The sequence below is a fragment of the Sitophilus oryzae genome, unplaced genomic scaffold (genome assembly GCF_002938485.1).
Source record: "Sitophilus oryzae breed Bouriz unplaced genomic scaffold, Soryzae_2.0 scaffold_1274_pilon_pilon, whole genome shotgun sequence".
Classification (NCBI taxonomy): Eukaryota; Metazoa; Arthropoda; class Insecta; order Coleoptera; family Curculionidae; genus Sitophilus; species Sitophilus oryzae.
This window is the reverse complement of record NW_022145920.1, coordinates 2,959,445-2,977,654: the sequence shown is the minus strand read 5'-3', so window position 1 is coordinate 2,977,654 and position 18,210 is coordinate 2,959,445. Positions and strand designations below refer to the sequence as shown.

Sequence of the window (18,210 nt, the reverse complement as noted above, 5' to 3'; positions counted from 1 at the left end):
GCTATTTTCAAAATCGACATTAGTTTATGGACTTTATTTAAATTTATAAAAGTTTATTTTCATTTAATTTATCTACAATAAAGTTAGTAAGTAAGTATTTAATATTTTATCAAGAAAACTGAAGCAGTATCTGCTGGCCGAAGGAATGGATGTGTTACTAGTGATTTTATTTTGTGAGGACAATTGCTTGGGGGTTTGCCTGAAGGGTTTATGCTCAAAGATATCTAAATTGGAATTTTCTTGACAAGCGTACCTTTGAAAAACAACTTTCCTATTTCGCTGAGCTGATAGTGTGGTATATGAAAGACCTATTAGGCAGAAAACCTGTCGTTGGAAGTCAAGAAAATGAATTTGCCTTGATTGGTTATTTTATAGAAAATCCAATATTTATTAATACTATGCAGACAGAAATCTTCATACTGTAGCACACAGATTTGATACTTTTAATGATACAAATGCCTTCTATTGAGAAAGATTAAAAGGTAATTGCCTCGTATAAAACCATAAATAAGTTTTTATAGCGGCAAGGGAATACATTTTCGTTACCTCTTTAAAAACTTTGTTCTCTCTTTATAGTGTTTATAAACACCAAAATAAAAAACGCCCCTTTTAAGTTCATCTCTTTCTACAACGTTTGTTTGCTATATATTCTATTTCAAGTCCTTGTCATTATTATTCTGCTTGTAGTTTAAAGTTGACAGCAATGGATTTTCACTTTGATGAAAATGGCGTGTTATAATAATTATCATAACAACTTAAATACTCTGTAAGAAATCTATGAGGACTAAATTTTATTGGCACGGAAAATTTATCGAGTAATATTAACATTTTACCCTTCTTAAAACTAAAGCGCCCCCGTTTAGTCAACTCAAATATAATTTATTTTGTGAAAACCAAAAAATTAAATTTAAGTCTCATGATTTGTTTTTTTTTGCAAATAAACTGCGCAACATTTCTTAAGCCCATGCTTTTGAAAAAATACGTCTTAAAGCTTCGGTAATATTGCTTAAAATGCAATATTCTTCTTTTTTGTGTAAGTACAACAACACAAATATAAAATGGCCGCCTTATAAAAGGACGTCATGTTCGCCATTTCGCCTTTTAAAAACCTCTAGTTTTATATGGGCCTTTAAGTAATCATCAACACTTTAAAAACTCTTATAATACTTCCCTAGGTGTCATGGGAATTTTGCTCTTCCAATAAAACCTGAGGTGCTTTTGTGATACTTAATAGTTTTATAAGTTACCAAAAAGATTTTTATAGAAACTTGACCATTGACTATAACCCCACTTTTTGTTTCGGGCGCTTTGGCTTTTGCAAAACAATTTTTTAGTCAAAATAATTAAAACAAAACCCTTCAATACACTTCAAAATTGTCCAAACCACAGAAGATGGAAAATCAACACCGTCTTTGAATCTATACATTCTTCCAAAGGTCCTCTGCCCCTTCCTTCATCGGTGCTGTGATTCAGTCGAAGTATTTAAGTAATATATCTTCTTGAGAAATGTCTAAGTTTTGGTAATTTTTAGTAGTTGTGGGTGGTGTGCTTCCCAAAATATTTTCGCGGGTTTAAACGCACTTTCTATAAAAACTGCTAATGTATTTAATTTTTTTCCAATTTTTTCTTTCTACTTCCATCTTTGATTTACAAAAGCAAAACAGGAACATAAACATAACTTAACCCTTAAAAAATATAGCGCCCCTATTCTACACATGAAAGGAGCGTTGCTACTGAGCCTATAAGTTTATAAAATTCTTTTAGGTTTTGTAGTAGCTGTAGAATGTTTATTAGGTGCCTTAGGATTTATAAGGCAACTTTTTACGAAGTAAGCTATAAAACTCCAAGAGTAAAAGTTTTTATAATATGGTTTTAAGAACGCTATAAAACCCTTTTTAAAAAACCTTAAGTAACCAATACCAAAGGTTTTATAAATCAGGTAACGAAAACATTTTTGGATGCAATATTATAAAACTTCAAGTATTTTGGTATTTTTTCGAGGTGTTACAAAACTTTTAACACCAATAGTGTTCTTATAAGACTTTAAACACTCTTATAAATATTAAGGTTCCTTATAGACCTCTTATAAATATCCGTTACCTTTTAATAAAACTTTAGGCTCCGAAAAATGTTACTTGGGTAGTGATTTTATTTTGTGAGGACAATTGCTTGGGGGGTTTGCCTGAAGGGTTTATGCTCAAAGATATCTAAATTGGAATTTTCTTGACAAGCGTACCTTTGAAAAACAACTTTTCCTATTTCGCAGAGCTGATAGTGTGGTATATGAAAGACCTATTAGGCAGAAACCTGTCGTTGGAAGTCAATAAAATAAATTTGCCTTAATTGGTTATTTTATAGAAAATCCAATATTTCTACAAATCATGGTAATATAAATCAAAAAGAACTACTTCTTTATTTTTCTTGATAAAATAATGAATAGTTACTTATTAAACTATTGTAGAAAAAATAAATAAAAGTAAACTGTTATAAATTTAAATAAAGTCCATAAACTAATGTCGATTTTGAAAATAGCTACTAAGTTTCACTAGAAAATTGCCATGATTGCCACACCAGCCATCTTGATTACAATTTTATTGAAAAATCGCTTTTTCTTCAAAATCTGAGCCTCATAGGTATAAGAAACCCTAATACAGTTTGAAAAAGCATTTAAATCTGCTTCGATTTATTTAAAAAAATACAATGTTGTATTTGAAATAACGAAGTTTTTATGTAAAATAAATACTTAAAATAGACCAGCAATTTTTGATACCCCTGTATACATTTAAGGAAACAATACAATTTTTTAGTAAAGCTTATTTCCTTGGCTTCAAAGTCAGCACTAGAATTAACTCTGAAAAGTAATGTACAGGGTGTTGACAAACTTTTTTATTATAGCATGCATATTTAAATATTTTTACATATCGCAAAAACCAAAGCATTTAAACAATTAAACCCTGATAATAAATGCCTTATTTTATGCCCAAGAATGTAAAAATGAAATAAAATACCGAGTGTTCCATAAGAAAAAATATAACTTTGGTATAGATCTTAGTTCTGACACACTCTGTACATTTGAAAATATTTTTAAATTATGCACATTGCCTGTCTACATATACCCATAAAAAATTATATTTCTACATCTTTCCGTTTTCGTATAATCAACCGAGGTGAATGAGGTGCGCCACCCTGTAAACATACTATGCGTAACTAACTAATACCAATACTTCTGCCAATACCAAAAAAAATATTCTTTGCTAATACCAATATATCCACAGCGCCCTTCATAATGTATTTTCTGTATAAATACTAGCACCTCAATAAAAAAAAATAATGTGTCCTTATCTGACTCCGCAAAAAATCAAAGATGCCGGCTTCTTTCGGAAGGAGACCTACGTCGCCGGGCGACAACTAAAATCCAGATTATATTTTATTATAATCGATCCTGACGAATAAATGAATTTTATAAATGAATGGTTTTTGCTGCCGAATTACTAGAATACAATATTTCAAGGCAGATGACGCATCTATTCGATAATTTTTATTCGAATGAATTGCAACTATCGAATGTTTCGATAGTTCCCACTACTAATAATAAACTAATTTACTTCTCCATTTGATTGTCCTGAATTGGGGTTCCAACAAAGAATTCTATCATCTTTACCACAGCTAACAAGCAGATCTGAATCATCAGTACACCAAGATATCGCTAGGACGCCTCTCTGATGATTTTCTAACGTTTTTAAGGGAGACGTAGCAAAACGGAGATCCCACATTTGTATAACAGGTGAATGATCTTCCTCTGCATGAAACTCTTTTTACTATACGAATAATATTACAAAACATAATATTTACCTGAAGCAAGGCAAAGTTGAGTAGCTACTTCAGGATGCCAAGTTACCATTTTCCATCTAATTCTAGACACTGTGTCGGCGAGTTTGATAATAGGTTCGTTTTTACGCAAATCCCAAATTACACACTTTGAGGCGAAAGATGAAGCTAGAATATGCTGAACTTGCTTATTCCAAGCTACAGATAGAACATCTTCTGAAGGTTGAGTCTTGGCACCTAAATGAGCATTTCAATACTATTTTTTTTTTCTATAAAACTAGATATTAATTATATACTCACTTAAAGATCCTGTTTGAGTATATAAAAAAATAAATGGTCTTTTTAAGTTTGTTAATTAATTAGGATTATATTTAAAACTTGTTTTAGACACTGTTTTAAACTACGTAGTGTAGATGGCGCTCAAAATTAAAAAGTAGGTTGAGCAATGATAAGCAGGGTTCGGAAGTAGTTAATTAAGACGTGATTGACTGATCAAATACGTGTATTTTTCTGCAAAAACTACGTCTTTTCTCGTTCATTAACTACATGAAAACTACTTTAATAAACTACATATTGTTTCCCCAAAAATATCCTATATGGGTATTTCACCACAGCAAGAAAATCTACAAAATAAAATAGTTATTTTTTCTAAACACTGATGCGTTAGTCCAACGGAAACTACTTGTCAGCAGTTAGGTTTACAGATAAACAAATTTGCCTAACGAACAAAAAAATGCTTAACGCCTCGGAAAAGTTATCTCTTTCCGTCATCGGAAGCAAAAAAATACAAAGAATCAAGAAAAAAACTACTTAAAATATTTAAATGCAACTATTCAAGAACACTTTAGTTTTTGTTAAAACAGATACGTTTACAAAAACCGTTGATGTTCTGTTTAAGTTGTAGGTTTTTTTGTAGACGTATTTGTGTTTACAAAAAATAACTTATTTTATTTTGTAGATTTTCTTGCAGTGAAATACCCATATAGGATATTTTTAGAGAGATGAATCCGCCACATAGGTATAGACATTTTTTACATATTGTTATTACGATAGAAAAACAATCTTATAAATTAAAATGTTAATCTTGATAAAACATGTAAGGCATAAATTATTTATTTAATTAAAGAATTTTCAATTCGCATAAAAAAACAGAATATAATGGATAACACAATATACCAAAATTATTATAAAATACAAAAACTCAAAAAAAATTAATATAACCAAATTACAAATATAAAATATCATAAGATTTTAATCTCATCTAGTTAATAATCTTTGTCAAGACTTTGTAGAAAGTATATTTTTCCACTTGATTTATAATATGGTTGTAATATATATCAGTTAATCATTTTCCTCATAATGCGGTGTCTACAGGGTGTCCCATTTTAGTTGAAATCATACGGAATCTCCATTATTAGTAAAGATAGGAGGATGCGGTTTGCACAAACCTATCCCATTTTTTTGTCAAACGGAAGATGCTGTCAACAAATTTTTTATAGCCCTCTTCGTTTCTGAGCTACAGGGTCTTTTCGAAAATTTTGCAATTTGGGACAGTCTCCATATCTCCGTTACTATGGATGATATCGAGAAGGTGAAAACTTATTCTTGTAGAACTTTTTACGTAGAATATAGTTAAGTAGTCTGTTTTTCTACAAAAAAAATATTTTTGAAGATAAGAACTAAAGTTATGTTTTTTCAAACCTGTATATTTATAAATCATATGATTCGCCTTGCTATGAGCTTCTCGAAAATATATATCACTCTATATTTATTTTCACTATTTACTGCAATATTTAAAACATAACTTTAGTTCATATTTTTAAAAATATTATTTTCGTAGAATAACAGACTACACTACTGTATTCTACATAAAAAGTTCTACAATAAACAGTTTTCACCTTCTCGATACCTTTAACAGTAACAGAGATACAGGGGGTGTCCCAAATTGCAATATTTTCAAAAAGACCCTGTAGCTCAGAAACGAAAAGGGCTATGAAAATTTTGTTTACGGCATCTTTCGTTTGACAAAAAAGTGGCACAGATTTGTGCAAACCGCATCCTTCTATCTTCACGTATAACGGAGATACCGTATGATTTCAACTAAAATGGGACACCCTGTACATAATTTTTGACACCAATGCTATATTTAAAGCCATATTTCCTCTCTTTTCTAAAGTTTCAACTTTAGAAAGTTCAACGACATCTTCAACTTGTTATAACCTCAATCCTGCCTCAAATCTTTGACATTTGAAAGATACATAAACTACAGTATCTACGTCAATTAACTACATGTAATGTAGTTTATGCAGTTTTTAAAAGTAACCCGTAATTTTCCGAACCCTGATGAAAAGGCAGCAAAAATACAAGTAAAATTTATTTACTCCCCAGAGCTGTAGCACAGAATAATAGGCTTGGGATTAAGCAGCATGTTTTTATTAGTTCTGTTACCAAAGTTAGGTACTTTTTTTCTATTATAATCAGTTGATTTTTTTCTAGACAATAGATTAAGGTGATTACCTTGTTTTTTAAACCTTTTCTATTACCATTTTTATTAAATAGTTCAAAAAATTCTTTCTTGTACTCTTATTATTCAATAAAAATACTCTTACACACCAAACACCTTTAAAACAGAGTTTTAAACATGTTTTAAGCAGTTTTAAATAAATACGTAAAACAACAAAATAAGAACCCTGATTAATGTCACAATTACCTGGTGACATTGGAGTTGATGTGTTATTTAAATCCCAAATGAATATTTCAGATTCTCCAGCTCCCGTGGCAAATAAATTCTGCTGAAAACAGTTAAAATCCAAAGCATGAACAGGTCCGGTATGTTTCTGTTGTTTTCCAATTAAAGCTTCAGTTGACTTCAATAATTTCGAAGCGCTAAAATTTTTTCTATGTAATAAGAAAACCTTAGTATTTTAGAGAATATACACCTATAAATTTGTATTACACCATCATCACAACCTCCAATAATGGTTCCTGCTGGATTATTACCTGCCGAGCCCCATATTATCTTGTGAAATCTAGATTCTGTCGACAAAGAGGAGACTAACTGGGTGTCTGGTCCAGGTTCAGTAATATTTAATGCATATATTTCTAGACCTGGAAATATAAAATTAAATAAATTGAACTCCAGATTAAAATTGGTATATTACTGGCATTAGTGCTAAACGAGGCATCTAACTGTTGGGCTGCTGTGCCTGCCGCCACGTAAATAGGATAACAACTTTTGGGGGACCAGGCTACATTGGCTGTGCGCTCAATGTCCTTTACCTTCATGTTTTTTTAAATATATAAAACCTGTGAAAAATATAGAGTACTGGAACATACAGCAAACATTTATACAACTTTATTTAATTAAATTAATACCTTCTTAACAAAAATAACTAATCATTTAAGGCACCCACAATACTATTTACAAATTTGTCACTTCCAACGTGGCTCATATGACATTTTTTGACGTTGCGGCTTCAGCTGATGAAAACACGTCAACATTATTTACAAAACCTTTTAAAAATGTTAAACTTTAAATCTTAGTCGTAGATATTTAAACAGACACTTATTCTACATAGCTAATTATTTGTAATACTTATTCCGACTTATTAATCAAAATAAACTTTAAAACTAATTCAAATTTTGAAAAACAAATAATTTTAATTTGACAATACAATTGACATATCATATGATTGACAATTTACGTGAAGGAAGTTATACAGCAATCTATTTGCCTATTTCAATCTTTCACTCATAGATGGCAACTGATATGTTTATTCAATTTATTCAATTTTATCAACATGTCAAGAAAACAATTGAAAATTGTTCAAGTTTAACAATTTTTTATTCGCAAAGAGTAAACGAATTACTTTTATATTTTAGTGTAAAAACTTGAAGCCATCTTGAAGCATAAAGAACCGATAATTTAAAAATGGAGTCAGATGAATTTGGAACGTCCCAAGAAAATGAGAATATATTAAACGACTTTATATCCGCTGTTGAACATCAATATTCACAGGTATTTTATATTATTACACTTTTTATTAATGGCTACTGTGTTCAATACCAGTTATAATATTATGTATAAATGTAAATAAAGTAAATATTGAACTAGATTTTACTATTTTGAATAGAACTTTTTTTTTCTTTATCGCACCCAATGTTAAAGCTAAGTTACCTAATCCTCTTTTATGTAGTGTCGCATTGTTTTTTTTACTCAATTGTATGACTATTTTGCACCTATTCTAAAGATCTAACTAGCATTCTTAAAATGTCCTAAAAATTGTCAAGATCTTGGGTGAGGAACTTTAATAAGCGCATCGGCATAGGGGCCTCATAGGGGCCAAAATGCAATAATATGACAGTATCAACACAAAAATATAAGGAATATCTACGTTTCAGCATGGTTTCAGCTGCTACAATCATACAGATACAGAGTAACATTTATTCCGTTTTTTAGTTTGAAGTCGCAAATTTTTTCATTTGCAAAATATAGGGGAAATGGTAGCGTATGATTTAAATATATTTTTCTATATTTTTTAACCGAACTTATTTGTGTGTAGTTTTTAAATGTATTTTTGAATGCTTTTTGTATCGATGGGTTTGCTATTAAATTTTATACAGGGTGCAACTATACACTATACAGGGCGGCCCGGTGGCGCACTTCATTCGACTCGGTTGATTATACGAAAACGGAAAGATGTAGACACAAGATATTTTATGGGTATATGTGGGAAGGCAATGTGCATAATTTAAAATTATTTTGAAATGTACAGAGTGTGTCAGAACTAAGATCCATACCAAAGTTATATTTTTTCTTATGGAACATCCGGTATTTTATTTCATTTTTTGATTCTTGGACATAAAATAAGGCATTTATTATACGGGTTTAATATTAAAGCTTTGGTTTTTGAGATATATAAAGATATTTAAATATGCAGCTATAATAAAAAGTTTGTCAACACCTTGTACATTACTTTTCAGAATTAATTCTTGTGCTGATTTTCAAGTCAGAGAAATAAACTTTACTAAAAGTTTTATTGCTTCCTTAAATGTATACAGGGGTTTCAAAAATTGCTGGTCTATTTTAAATATTTATTTTACATAAAAGCTTCATTATTTCAAATGCAACACTATGTATTTTTTTAAATAAATCGAAGCAGATTTAAATGCTCTTTCAAACTATATTGCTAACCTATCTGGCTCAGATTTTGAATAAAAAGCGATTTTTCAATAAAATTGTAATCAAGATGACTGGTTTCGCCATGAAAATTTTCTAGCGACACTCAGCGCTATTTTTAAAATCGAGATTAGTATATGGACTTTATTTAAATTTATAACAGGTTATTTTTATTTAATTTACCTACAATAAGATTAATAAGTAAGTATTTATTATTTTATCAAGAAAAGCGAAGCACTATCTGCTGGCGGAAGGAATGGATATGTTACTAGTTATTTTATTTTATTAAGCGAAGAAAATAAATTTGCCGTAATTGGTTCTTTTATAGAAAATCCAATATATTTACAAGTCATCGTAATATAAATCAAAGAAAAACTACTTCTTTATATTTCCTAATAAAATAATAAAAACTTTTGTAGGAATTGTAGGTAAATTAAATAAAAGTAAGCTATTATAAATTTAAATAAAGTCCATAAACTAATGTCGATTTTGAAAATAGCTACTAACTGTCACTAGCAAATTGCCATGGCGACACCAGTCATCTAGATTGCCATTTTATTGAAAAATCGCTTTTTATTCAAAATCTGAGCCAGATAGGTATAGGAAACTCTAATATAGTTTGAAAAAGCATTTAAATCTGCTTCGACTTATTTTAAAAAAATACATAGTTTTATATTTGAAATAACGAAAGTTTTTATGTAAAATAAATATTTAAAATAGACCAGCAATTTTTGATACCCCTGTATACATTTAATTAAGCAATAACATTTTTTAGCAAAGTTCATTTCTCGGACTTCAAAGTCAGAACAAGAATTAACTCTGAAAAGTAATGTACAGGGTGTTTGGTTTGGTTTGGTTGCGACAAACTTTTTTATTACAGCATGCATATTTAAATAGCTTTAAATATCTCAAAAACAAAAGCATTTAAACATATTAAACCTTTATAATAAATGCCTTATTTTATGCCCAAGAATCCAAAAATGAAATAAAATAGCGGGTGTGTTCCATAAGGAAAAATATAACTTTGGTATGGATCTTAGTTCTGACACACCCTGTACATTTCAAAATAACTTTAAATTATCCACATTGCCTCTCTACATATACCCAATAATAAAAAAAATTGTTTCTACATCTTTCCGTTTTCGTATAATCAACCGAGGCGAATGAGGTGCGCCACCCTGTATATGCAGCTATACAGGGTCCGGCAATAGTGCTTCGGGCGTCTGTAGCTCCTAGAATAAAAAACTTGAGAATATATATGTACCAGGATGTATTTCCGGAAAATATTTTAACTTTTATAGGGTGGCTCAAAAAAGTGTGAGTGCAAAAAAGTATGAGCCAAAAATGCAATAATATACAGGGTGTTCCATTTAAAAAAAAACCATCCCGATCTACTCACACTTTTTTGAGCCACCCTACAGAAGTTAAAATATTTTCCTGAAATACATCCTAGTATAATACATACTCTAGGTTTGCACTTAAACAAAATTCCCAAGTTTTTTATTCTAGGAGCTACAGATGCCCGACGCACTATTGCCGGATCCTGTACAGGGTGTTTCAAAAAACATGTGCATATGTGAGGAGATTTCTCACGTAAAAATAAGAATTATTCTTCATATCAACATAGGTCCGATTCTGCTTTGTTTCGTAGCTACAGGGTCTTAAAGTCTTAGTATTTTTTCGATTTATTTATTTATTATAATTTTCTTTCAAGTACTTTTAGCATTTCGAATGAATTTTTAAGGGTAAAAGTTACTATAAATGCTACATATTTTAATGCTAAAAAAATGGAGATAAATTCATCAGGGGCGTGCATATTGGTTATCACTAGAATATTTTTCAAAAAAAAACATGTGCGCCACTGACTTTTTTCTTTTGATATCAAAATTGGGTAGGGCGTTTAATGCCAATTAATAGTTATCTCTTGATATTTTGTCGAATTCGGCCTCCTTGATGAGATAAACGCAATTTTATTAATCACAATTAGTAAAATCAAATAAAAATAAAATTAGTAAAGTATATATTTTACATTTATTATTAAATATTATCACTATTAATTATTATTACTATTAGTCCAACCTACAGCAATTTCAAATAAAAAAAAATGGTATTTAAGATAAAACATAATTTTAAAAAGTTTCAATATCCTGTAACTCTAAAACTATTAGAATGAGTGGGAGGGGGTTAATCACCGCGACCCTACTTGAACAAGAATTATAACTCATCACATAGTTCCAGGGCTTTGACAAAAGCCAGATCTGGGACTGTTTTACAGAGGGTAGTTCTCCATCTCCAATATCAGTCGTACCAAAGTTTCATGGCAAGAATGGTTGTCGTCTCGGCGCACTCAGCGATGAGGTGTTCTGGTGTTTCCCCATTTTCCCCACAGAATCTGCATTCGCCGTTTTTTCTTAGTTTCAATCTACTGAGGTGTTCATTGAGGAGACAGTGCCCTGTTAAAAACATGGTGACAATCCGAAGATTGTTCTTACTTAAATCCAGGAAGATCTTTGATTTTTCTTGGTCGTAAGCCCTCAGAAACTTGTTCGAGTGTCTTAAGGTTGTCGCCCACTAGACAGCGGCCGGCGCGGCGCGGCGTTGGGAAGATAATTTTTTCCGGCTTCGAAGGGACTGCGCTCATTATAGCGCGCTTTTGAAACGCGGAAACGCTATTTAGTTAGTCGAAGTGATTTTTACTTACTGTAGTTTAGTTTTTAAAGCAATGAGTTCAAGTACGGACGAAAGCGTATTTTTTGTTCTCTTCTAAGAGAGGAAGAGGAAGAGCAGGTGAAGAAGAAAAGGAAAGTTTGGACTCATAAGATTAACAAAAAAAGAAAGAAGTTTGGAGAATTTGACCATCTTTTTCCTGATTTAATAAAAGACAAGAGCATTTTTTTCAGTATTATAAAATATAAGGGAACATTTTACGAACTCTTCAATAATTGAGGGTCTTAGAAGCAAAACACCGGGTATCTCTACTCATCATATTTTTTCAGAAGAGAAAAATTACTAATAATGCAATAATGAATCGCTTATAACGGATGACTTTTGATAATTCTTATTTATTCTGATGTGTATATTAGCCTATTAGTTATGTGTTAAAAAAACCCTATTCTTTTTTATATATTTAGGTAATTTGAATTTAAAAATTGGAGATTGTCACTTTTGTCAAAAAGTGGAAATTGTCGGTTTTGCTTCTACACCCCTCAATCATATTAAATCTTTGATAGAAAAACATTTCGTCCATCTGTCTCTAGTGAGGGAAGACTAAAAAAAATATATTTCTTTATGAAAATCTGTTTGCCTAATTTACCTTAAAAATACAATTCTACAATTGATACGTATCACTAGTTCCTAGTCAAAAAGTCAATTGAAGAGACTCGAGATGCAAAATTATTTCCGTTGTGAGTACGCACACTGCCACGCGCCGAAACGCGGGAGACAGGAAAAAGTTGCTAGAGAAGTCTTCCGACTTCTTGACGGAAATTCCGCGGCGCGCTCTTATGTGCGTTGCGTTGGTCCCTTTAAATACATAAGCAGACAAAAGAAATCTCCACATGGCGCCGCGCCGCGGTCTAGTGGGCGACAACCTTTAGACCGCTGCCGCTGCCAGATTCTCATTTCAGGTTGCGGATGGAGTCTTTCAAGTTCTTGAGTTCCGCTTTTAATTGGTTTGGTTGCGCTTTTAATTGATTTAATTGGTTAGTGTTACTAAGGGTAAACGTTACTATAAATGCCACATATTTTAAAGCTAAGAAAGTATCGACATATTCACCAGGGACGTGCATATGTGTTATCACAGGAATATTTTTCTAAAAAGAAACATGTACGCCACTGACTTTTTTTCGCTTGTTGGCGAAATAGTGTAAGCAGTTTAATGCTGATTAAAAGTTTTATATATTTTGTCGATTTCGCCCTCCTTGATGAGATAAACGCAATTTTATTAATTTGCTTAGCTTAGAAGTTTAATAGCAACCTTTAAAAAATATAATATCATTAATTTGCAAAAGTTTTAAATACGTACTCATTGATTCCTCATCAAAATATATGAAAAAAAGTTTCTATAAACATGGATATCGAAATGCATAGTTTTAAGAGTTACAGGATATTGAAACTTTTTAAAATTATGTTTTATCTTAAATACCATTATTTTTTTATTTGAATTTGCTGTAGGTTTGACTAAGAGTAATAATAATTAATAGTAATAATATTTAATAAAAGTTAGGTAAAATATATACTTTACTAATTTTATTTTTATTTAGATTTGACTATTACAGTTGAGGGTTGGAACCCTCAACTGTAATAGTCAAATTTGATGAGGAATCAATGAGTACGTATTTTATTTTTATTTTCGTAGCTTATTTAATTTTTATTTTGCTTTTTAGATTTGACTAATTGTGATTAATAAAATTGCGTTTATCTCATCAAGGAGGCCGAATTCAACAAAATAGCAAGACATAACTATTAATTGGCATTAAACGCCCTACACAATTTTGATATCAAAAGAAAAAGTCAGTGGCGCACATGTTTTTTTTTGAAAAATATTCTAGTGATAACCAATATGCACGCCCCTGATGAATTTATCTCCACTTTTTTAGCATTAAAATATGTAGCACTTATAGTAACTTTTACCCTCAAAATTTCATTTGAATCACTAAAAGTACTCGCAAGAAAATTATAATAAATCGAAAGATTATTAAAATGTTAACAACCTGTTAAAATCTTAATTTAATAATGCTTAAATAAGCTACGAAACAAAGCAGAATCGGACTTGATATGAAAAATAAATCTTATTTCTACGTTAGCAATCTCCCCACGAGAGATGGCACATGTTTTTTGAAACACCCTGTATATGCACCTCATACGCAGAAGCCCCAAGGAGAAAAACAGTATGTATTGAAATGAAATTTTGTGAGCATATGTATGTAGGTTAATTTAGAGCATATTCTAAAAATGCATAGACTTCTACAGGGTGTCGACAAAAAAGTTCCACATCAAAGTCAATTTTTTTTTAATGGAATAGTAAAACGCGCAATGTTGGTTGGATTGTAAGACAGCGTTCTCTAGCGTCTACTATTAAATGCTTATTATTATAGTTTATATGGTATAGCATGGAGTAAGAAACGTTGTTTTAAATGAGCCAGACCTTCCCTCACCACTTCATTTTAGTAGATAGCTCAAAATTGTTTAAATAAAAAAATCCGAAATTTGTTTAAGATTATGACGCTATACTACCTCTTATTTATGTAGAATTTTGTAAAAATTCCATTTTCCTATTTGCCATAGTAGTTCGGCCCTCTAGCGGCTATTCTACAAAATTAGAAATAAATTCGGATAGACTTTAGAAAAAAATAGCCTTTTGCCGCTAACGCTTCGCTAAAAACATTGAGCGCGTTCAGGGGACACAGCTGCTGACTGACCGCTGATGATTTTGCGCAGCGGCTGATCATCTAACCATTTTTGTGTGTAAAAATAGGCCGTTCAGGGAAGTCGCTTACTCAGCCACTCAGCCGCTGATAGACGGAGAGCTGGCTACATAAAAAAAACCTTATCATTGTTACATTTCTTACTAATTTTTCTTGTGAGGTATTCTTTTGTATTGCCATTATGAAATAGTCATGTCTGCCAGCGCGATCCCGGAGCTTAAAGCGGGGGCGGCCAATCGAAAGGGTGAAATTTTGACACTAAAAATATTATCAGGTACACGAGTTATAATTACCAAATAGCTTTTTATTAGCCAAATAGCCAAAAGCAAATTTATTATTAAGAAACGTAAAATATTGTTGGCAGACATTTTTCTCGTAGCTAAAAGGCCGGCAGATAACACAAAAGAGGCATGAAATTTTTTCCAAAGGCAATAATTTAAAAAAAAATACATGCATGCCGAGTGGTGGAATGTCATATTTATTTATTTTAAAAGCCGTATACAAAAGGGCAGACAAAAAGATCGTGGCTCAGTCAGCAGTAGACAGTTATCAAAAGTGATATTACTCTCTACAAAGTGAGTCTTAAATAAGTGCAAATATTTTCAGAGCTGGTAGATCTCGATAAAACAAACATATTTTCTCTTTACCGTTTTCCAAATAAGTCCAATATAACAGAGTTATTCAAGTTTGAAAATTTTAAAAGAAATTGATTTATTTTAAAATAACTTTGTGAGACACCTGTTTTTTTTCTGTATTTGCATCCATTCTTTTAGTGTCGTAACCACAGAGTAAAGCCATAACCATGGTAGGTTAAGAAATAAGTACGCAAATTTACCCACGGTATAACATGGGTAAATTTGCAGTGAACAGGCAATTCTAAAAAGTTTTCTAAAATACACAGAAAAATTTAAAAAAATGCACGATGTTCTACATCTTTTTTTGAAAAAAAAACCCATAGAGGTGTTCCTGGAGTCGAAATATATCACCCCTAAAAGTATTTACACTTATTTATGACTCACCCTGTATAGAGTCAATTGAGACAATACATATAATTCTAGAAACATTTTATGGTAATGCAGAATTATGATAATATCTGACGTATGATAATATATACGTTTATATATACATCTATCAGACGTATGATAATATCTGTTTTGGAAATAATAAAAAAATATATTTATATAATCGTATGCATTTATATAATCGCATACATGATGTATCAATATTTAAAATTTGTCTCCGGAAAAGATTCATGCCTCTTTCGTGTTGTGTGCCGGCATTTTAGCCACGAAAAAAATGTCTGCCAACAATTTTTCACGTTTCTTAATAATAAATAAAAGCTATTTGGTAATTATAACTTATAACATTATAACATTTACCTTATACCTTATAACATTTTTAGTGTCAAAATTTCACCCTTTCGATTGGCCGCCATCGCTTTAAGCCCCGGGTTCGCGTTGGCAGACATGACTATTTCACAATGGCTACTTCACAAAAGGATACTTCACAAGAAAAATTAGCCATGTAACGATGATAAGGTTTTTTTATGTAGCCAGCTCTTAGATTATGACCTACCCTAAATGCGCCCATTGTCATCGGCATGCGGCATATGGTATGGTAAAAAAACCGTTAAAACTGTGTTTATTAGTAAATAATAATAAATTTGAATCAGTTTTAATCAACAAAACACACGTCTATCGATTAAAATGTATTGATGTATTGAGGTAAATTAGTGTTTTATTTTGTAGAAACGTCATAACATTAAAAATAACCCATTTTACAAATGTGTAGTACTCTAAAATAATGTTAATTTGTTATTCTGTTAATTTATTTTAGATAAATGAAACTAGATCGGCCACCTTTCAGCAAGTGAAGCAACTAAGTTCAAAATTGGAAACATTGGGGAAAACAGATATTGTTTCAAAAATTGAACAAAAATATTTTATTGAAAATATACCTCCCTACCTCGAAATAGTTTTAAGTTATATAACAAAAATTGGCATAACTAATTTAAAAAAATATAAAAAATATATTAGTATGTTCCTAAATATAATCAAAGAGGTAATATCAAATACTTCGTTTAAAAATCAATTTGTCATTGGTGCATCGACAAATATTTTAAACTTATTTGTGTTTGAGGACTTTGACTTTGTAATTAAAGGGAGCATATTGTGTTTGTTCAATGAAATAATAGCAGGTTCCAGAAAGGATGTTCGTCTTGCAACAGCAATCAATATGCAGGAGTATTTGTAAGTAAATGCCGTAAATTAATGTTTATTTTATATTTTTTACATAATTTAAAAAATCGGGGTCAAATTACCATAGAAATGACGATCGATGGCATTTACTCTATAATTTTTGTATATGTAACCGGTCATTATTTTTAATGTAACTTGACGCCATTTTTTCGATCATACATATACATACATACATACTGCCATTACTCGCTGACGAGTATTTGACACGCATCAGAAGATGGTCACGCAAGGCGTTTTCTTTCATGAGCCTTTCTGTGACTGAAAAGCCCAATACGTGATGTTATTTGTCTACCGCACTCCGGACATTCAAAAATCTCATTGCTTTGTTGCCTCTTAACTTTTTGGTATTTTTGTTTATTCTACTGAAGGGTAGCACCACCTAGTACATTAAAACTTGATAAGTTCATCTTAAAATAGCAGACAACTGAGTTCTATTGTGAGCTGTACTTCCCACTCATTCTGCACATTAATCCCCTTTAAGTTTTCGTGGAAAATGTCCTTGTACCTTTTGAGTTGTCCACCTGGCCTCCTCTTACCGTCTACAAGCTCACCGTAAAGCAGTGATTTTGGTATGCGGTTTTCTTGCATTCTGCATACGTGACCAGCCCATCTTAGTCGGGATTTTGTAACCATGACTTCAATACTCTCGCAGTTAGCTTTTTCAAGAACCGATACGTTTGAGACGTGATGGAACCATTTGATTCTTAAGAGTTGTCTAAGGTGTCTCTGTTGCAGCTTTTTTAATGCGTTCATGTGTCGGCGGTACGGCACCCAGGTTTCGCTCCCATATAACATGGTGGGGATTATTATTGCTCGGTACACTGCAAGTTTCGTTTTTGTGCTCAGGTTATGGTTGTAAAAAAGCCTGTCTTTTAATTTCCAGAATGCTCTTGAAGCGCTGCTAATCCTGTGCTGAATTTCAGAGTCGATATTGGCCTTTTCCGAAATCAAACTGCCGAGATAATTGAATTCCGCTACATATTCCAGTAGTTCTCCGATTTTTATAGCATTGTTGTGATCTTCCGGGGGAGTGCACATGATTTTAGTTTTGTCGATGTTTAGCTTAAGGCCCAAAGCCTCGTATGCCCAGGTATATATGTTCAACATTTCTTGTAATTGTTGTACAGTTTTTGCAACTAGAGCCCAATCGTCAGCGTATTGAAGTTCTGTGATGAATTTTGTACGTGTTTTTGCCCTGAGTCTTTTTATGTTAGACCGCCATCATATCTGTATTTAATGCCCAGTCCTCTCTCCTGCAATTTGCTGTCCACTATAATGGAGAGTGGAAAATATGGAATCGACGGTGCCGCGGTTAGTGCGAAAACCCGTTTGCGATTCTGGAAGAATTTTTTCTATATGTGGGTGCAGGCGGTTTGACATAATTTTTGCAAGAATTTTTCCGCCGATAGCCAAGAGTGAAATTCCCCGGTAGTTTCCACAGTCTGATGCACTGCCTTTGTTCTTAAATATATTCACTATATTTGCGTTGCAAAAGTCCTGAGGTACATCTCCGCTTTCC

At 31.7% G+C, this 18,210-nt stretch overlaps 2 protein-coding genes across 9 annotated transcripts in view; one reads left to right on the top strand and one right to left on the bottom strand.

Annotated features, from left to right (window-relative positions):
- LOC115874364 (protein transport protein Sec31A) overlaps window positions 1–7,498 on the bottom strand; it is a 28,567-nt gene extending 21,069 nt beyond the window's left edge. The window contains exons 1-6 of one of the 2 annotated variants that reach the window (XM_030889503.1): window positions 7,204–7,498; window positions 6,990–7,134; window positions 6,768–6,936; window positions 6,539–6,714; window positions 3,853–4,065; window positions 3,606–3,799 (exon numbers count right to left, since the gene is read on the bottom strand). In XM_030889503.1, coding sequence (XP_030745363.1) covers window positions 3,606–3,799; window positions 3,853–4,065; window positions 6,539–6,714; window positions 6,768–6,936; window positions 6,990–7,113 — 876 coding nt within the window. In that variant the 5' untranslated portion in view covers window positions 7,114–7,134; window positions 7,204–7,498. The remainder of the gene's footprint in view (window positions 1–3,605; window positions 3,800–3,852; window positions 4,066–6,538; window positions 6,715–6,767; window positions 6,937–6,989; window positions 7,135–7,203) is intronic. The other variant, XM_030889504.1, reaches the window with a different exon arrangement.
- Window positions 7,499–7,643: 145 nt separating this feature from the next.
- Window positions 7,644–18,210, top strand: part of LOC115874362 (DNA repair protein RAD50-like) — an 81,323-nt gene continuing 70,756 nt past the window's right edge. For all 7 annotated transcript variants that reach the window (XM_030889500.1, XM_030889498.1, XM_030889501.1 and 4 more), the window contains exons 1-2: window positions 7,644–7,846; window positions 16,270–16,682. In XM_030889500.1, coding sequence (XP_030745360.1) covers window positions 7,760–7,846; window positions 16,270–16,682 — 500 coding nt within the window. In that variant the 5' untranslated portion in view covers window positions 7,644–7,759. The remainder of the gene's footprint in view (window positions 7,847–16,269; window positions 16,683–18,210) is intronic.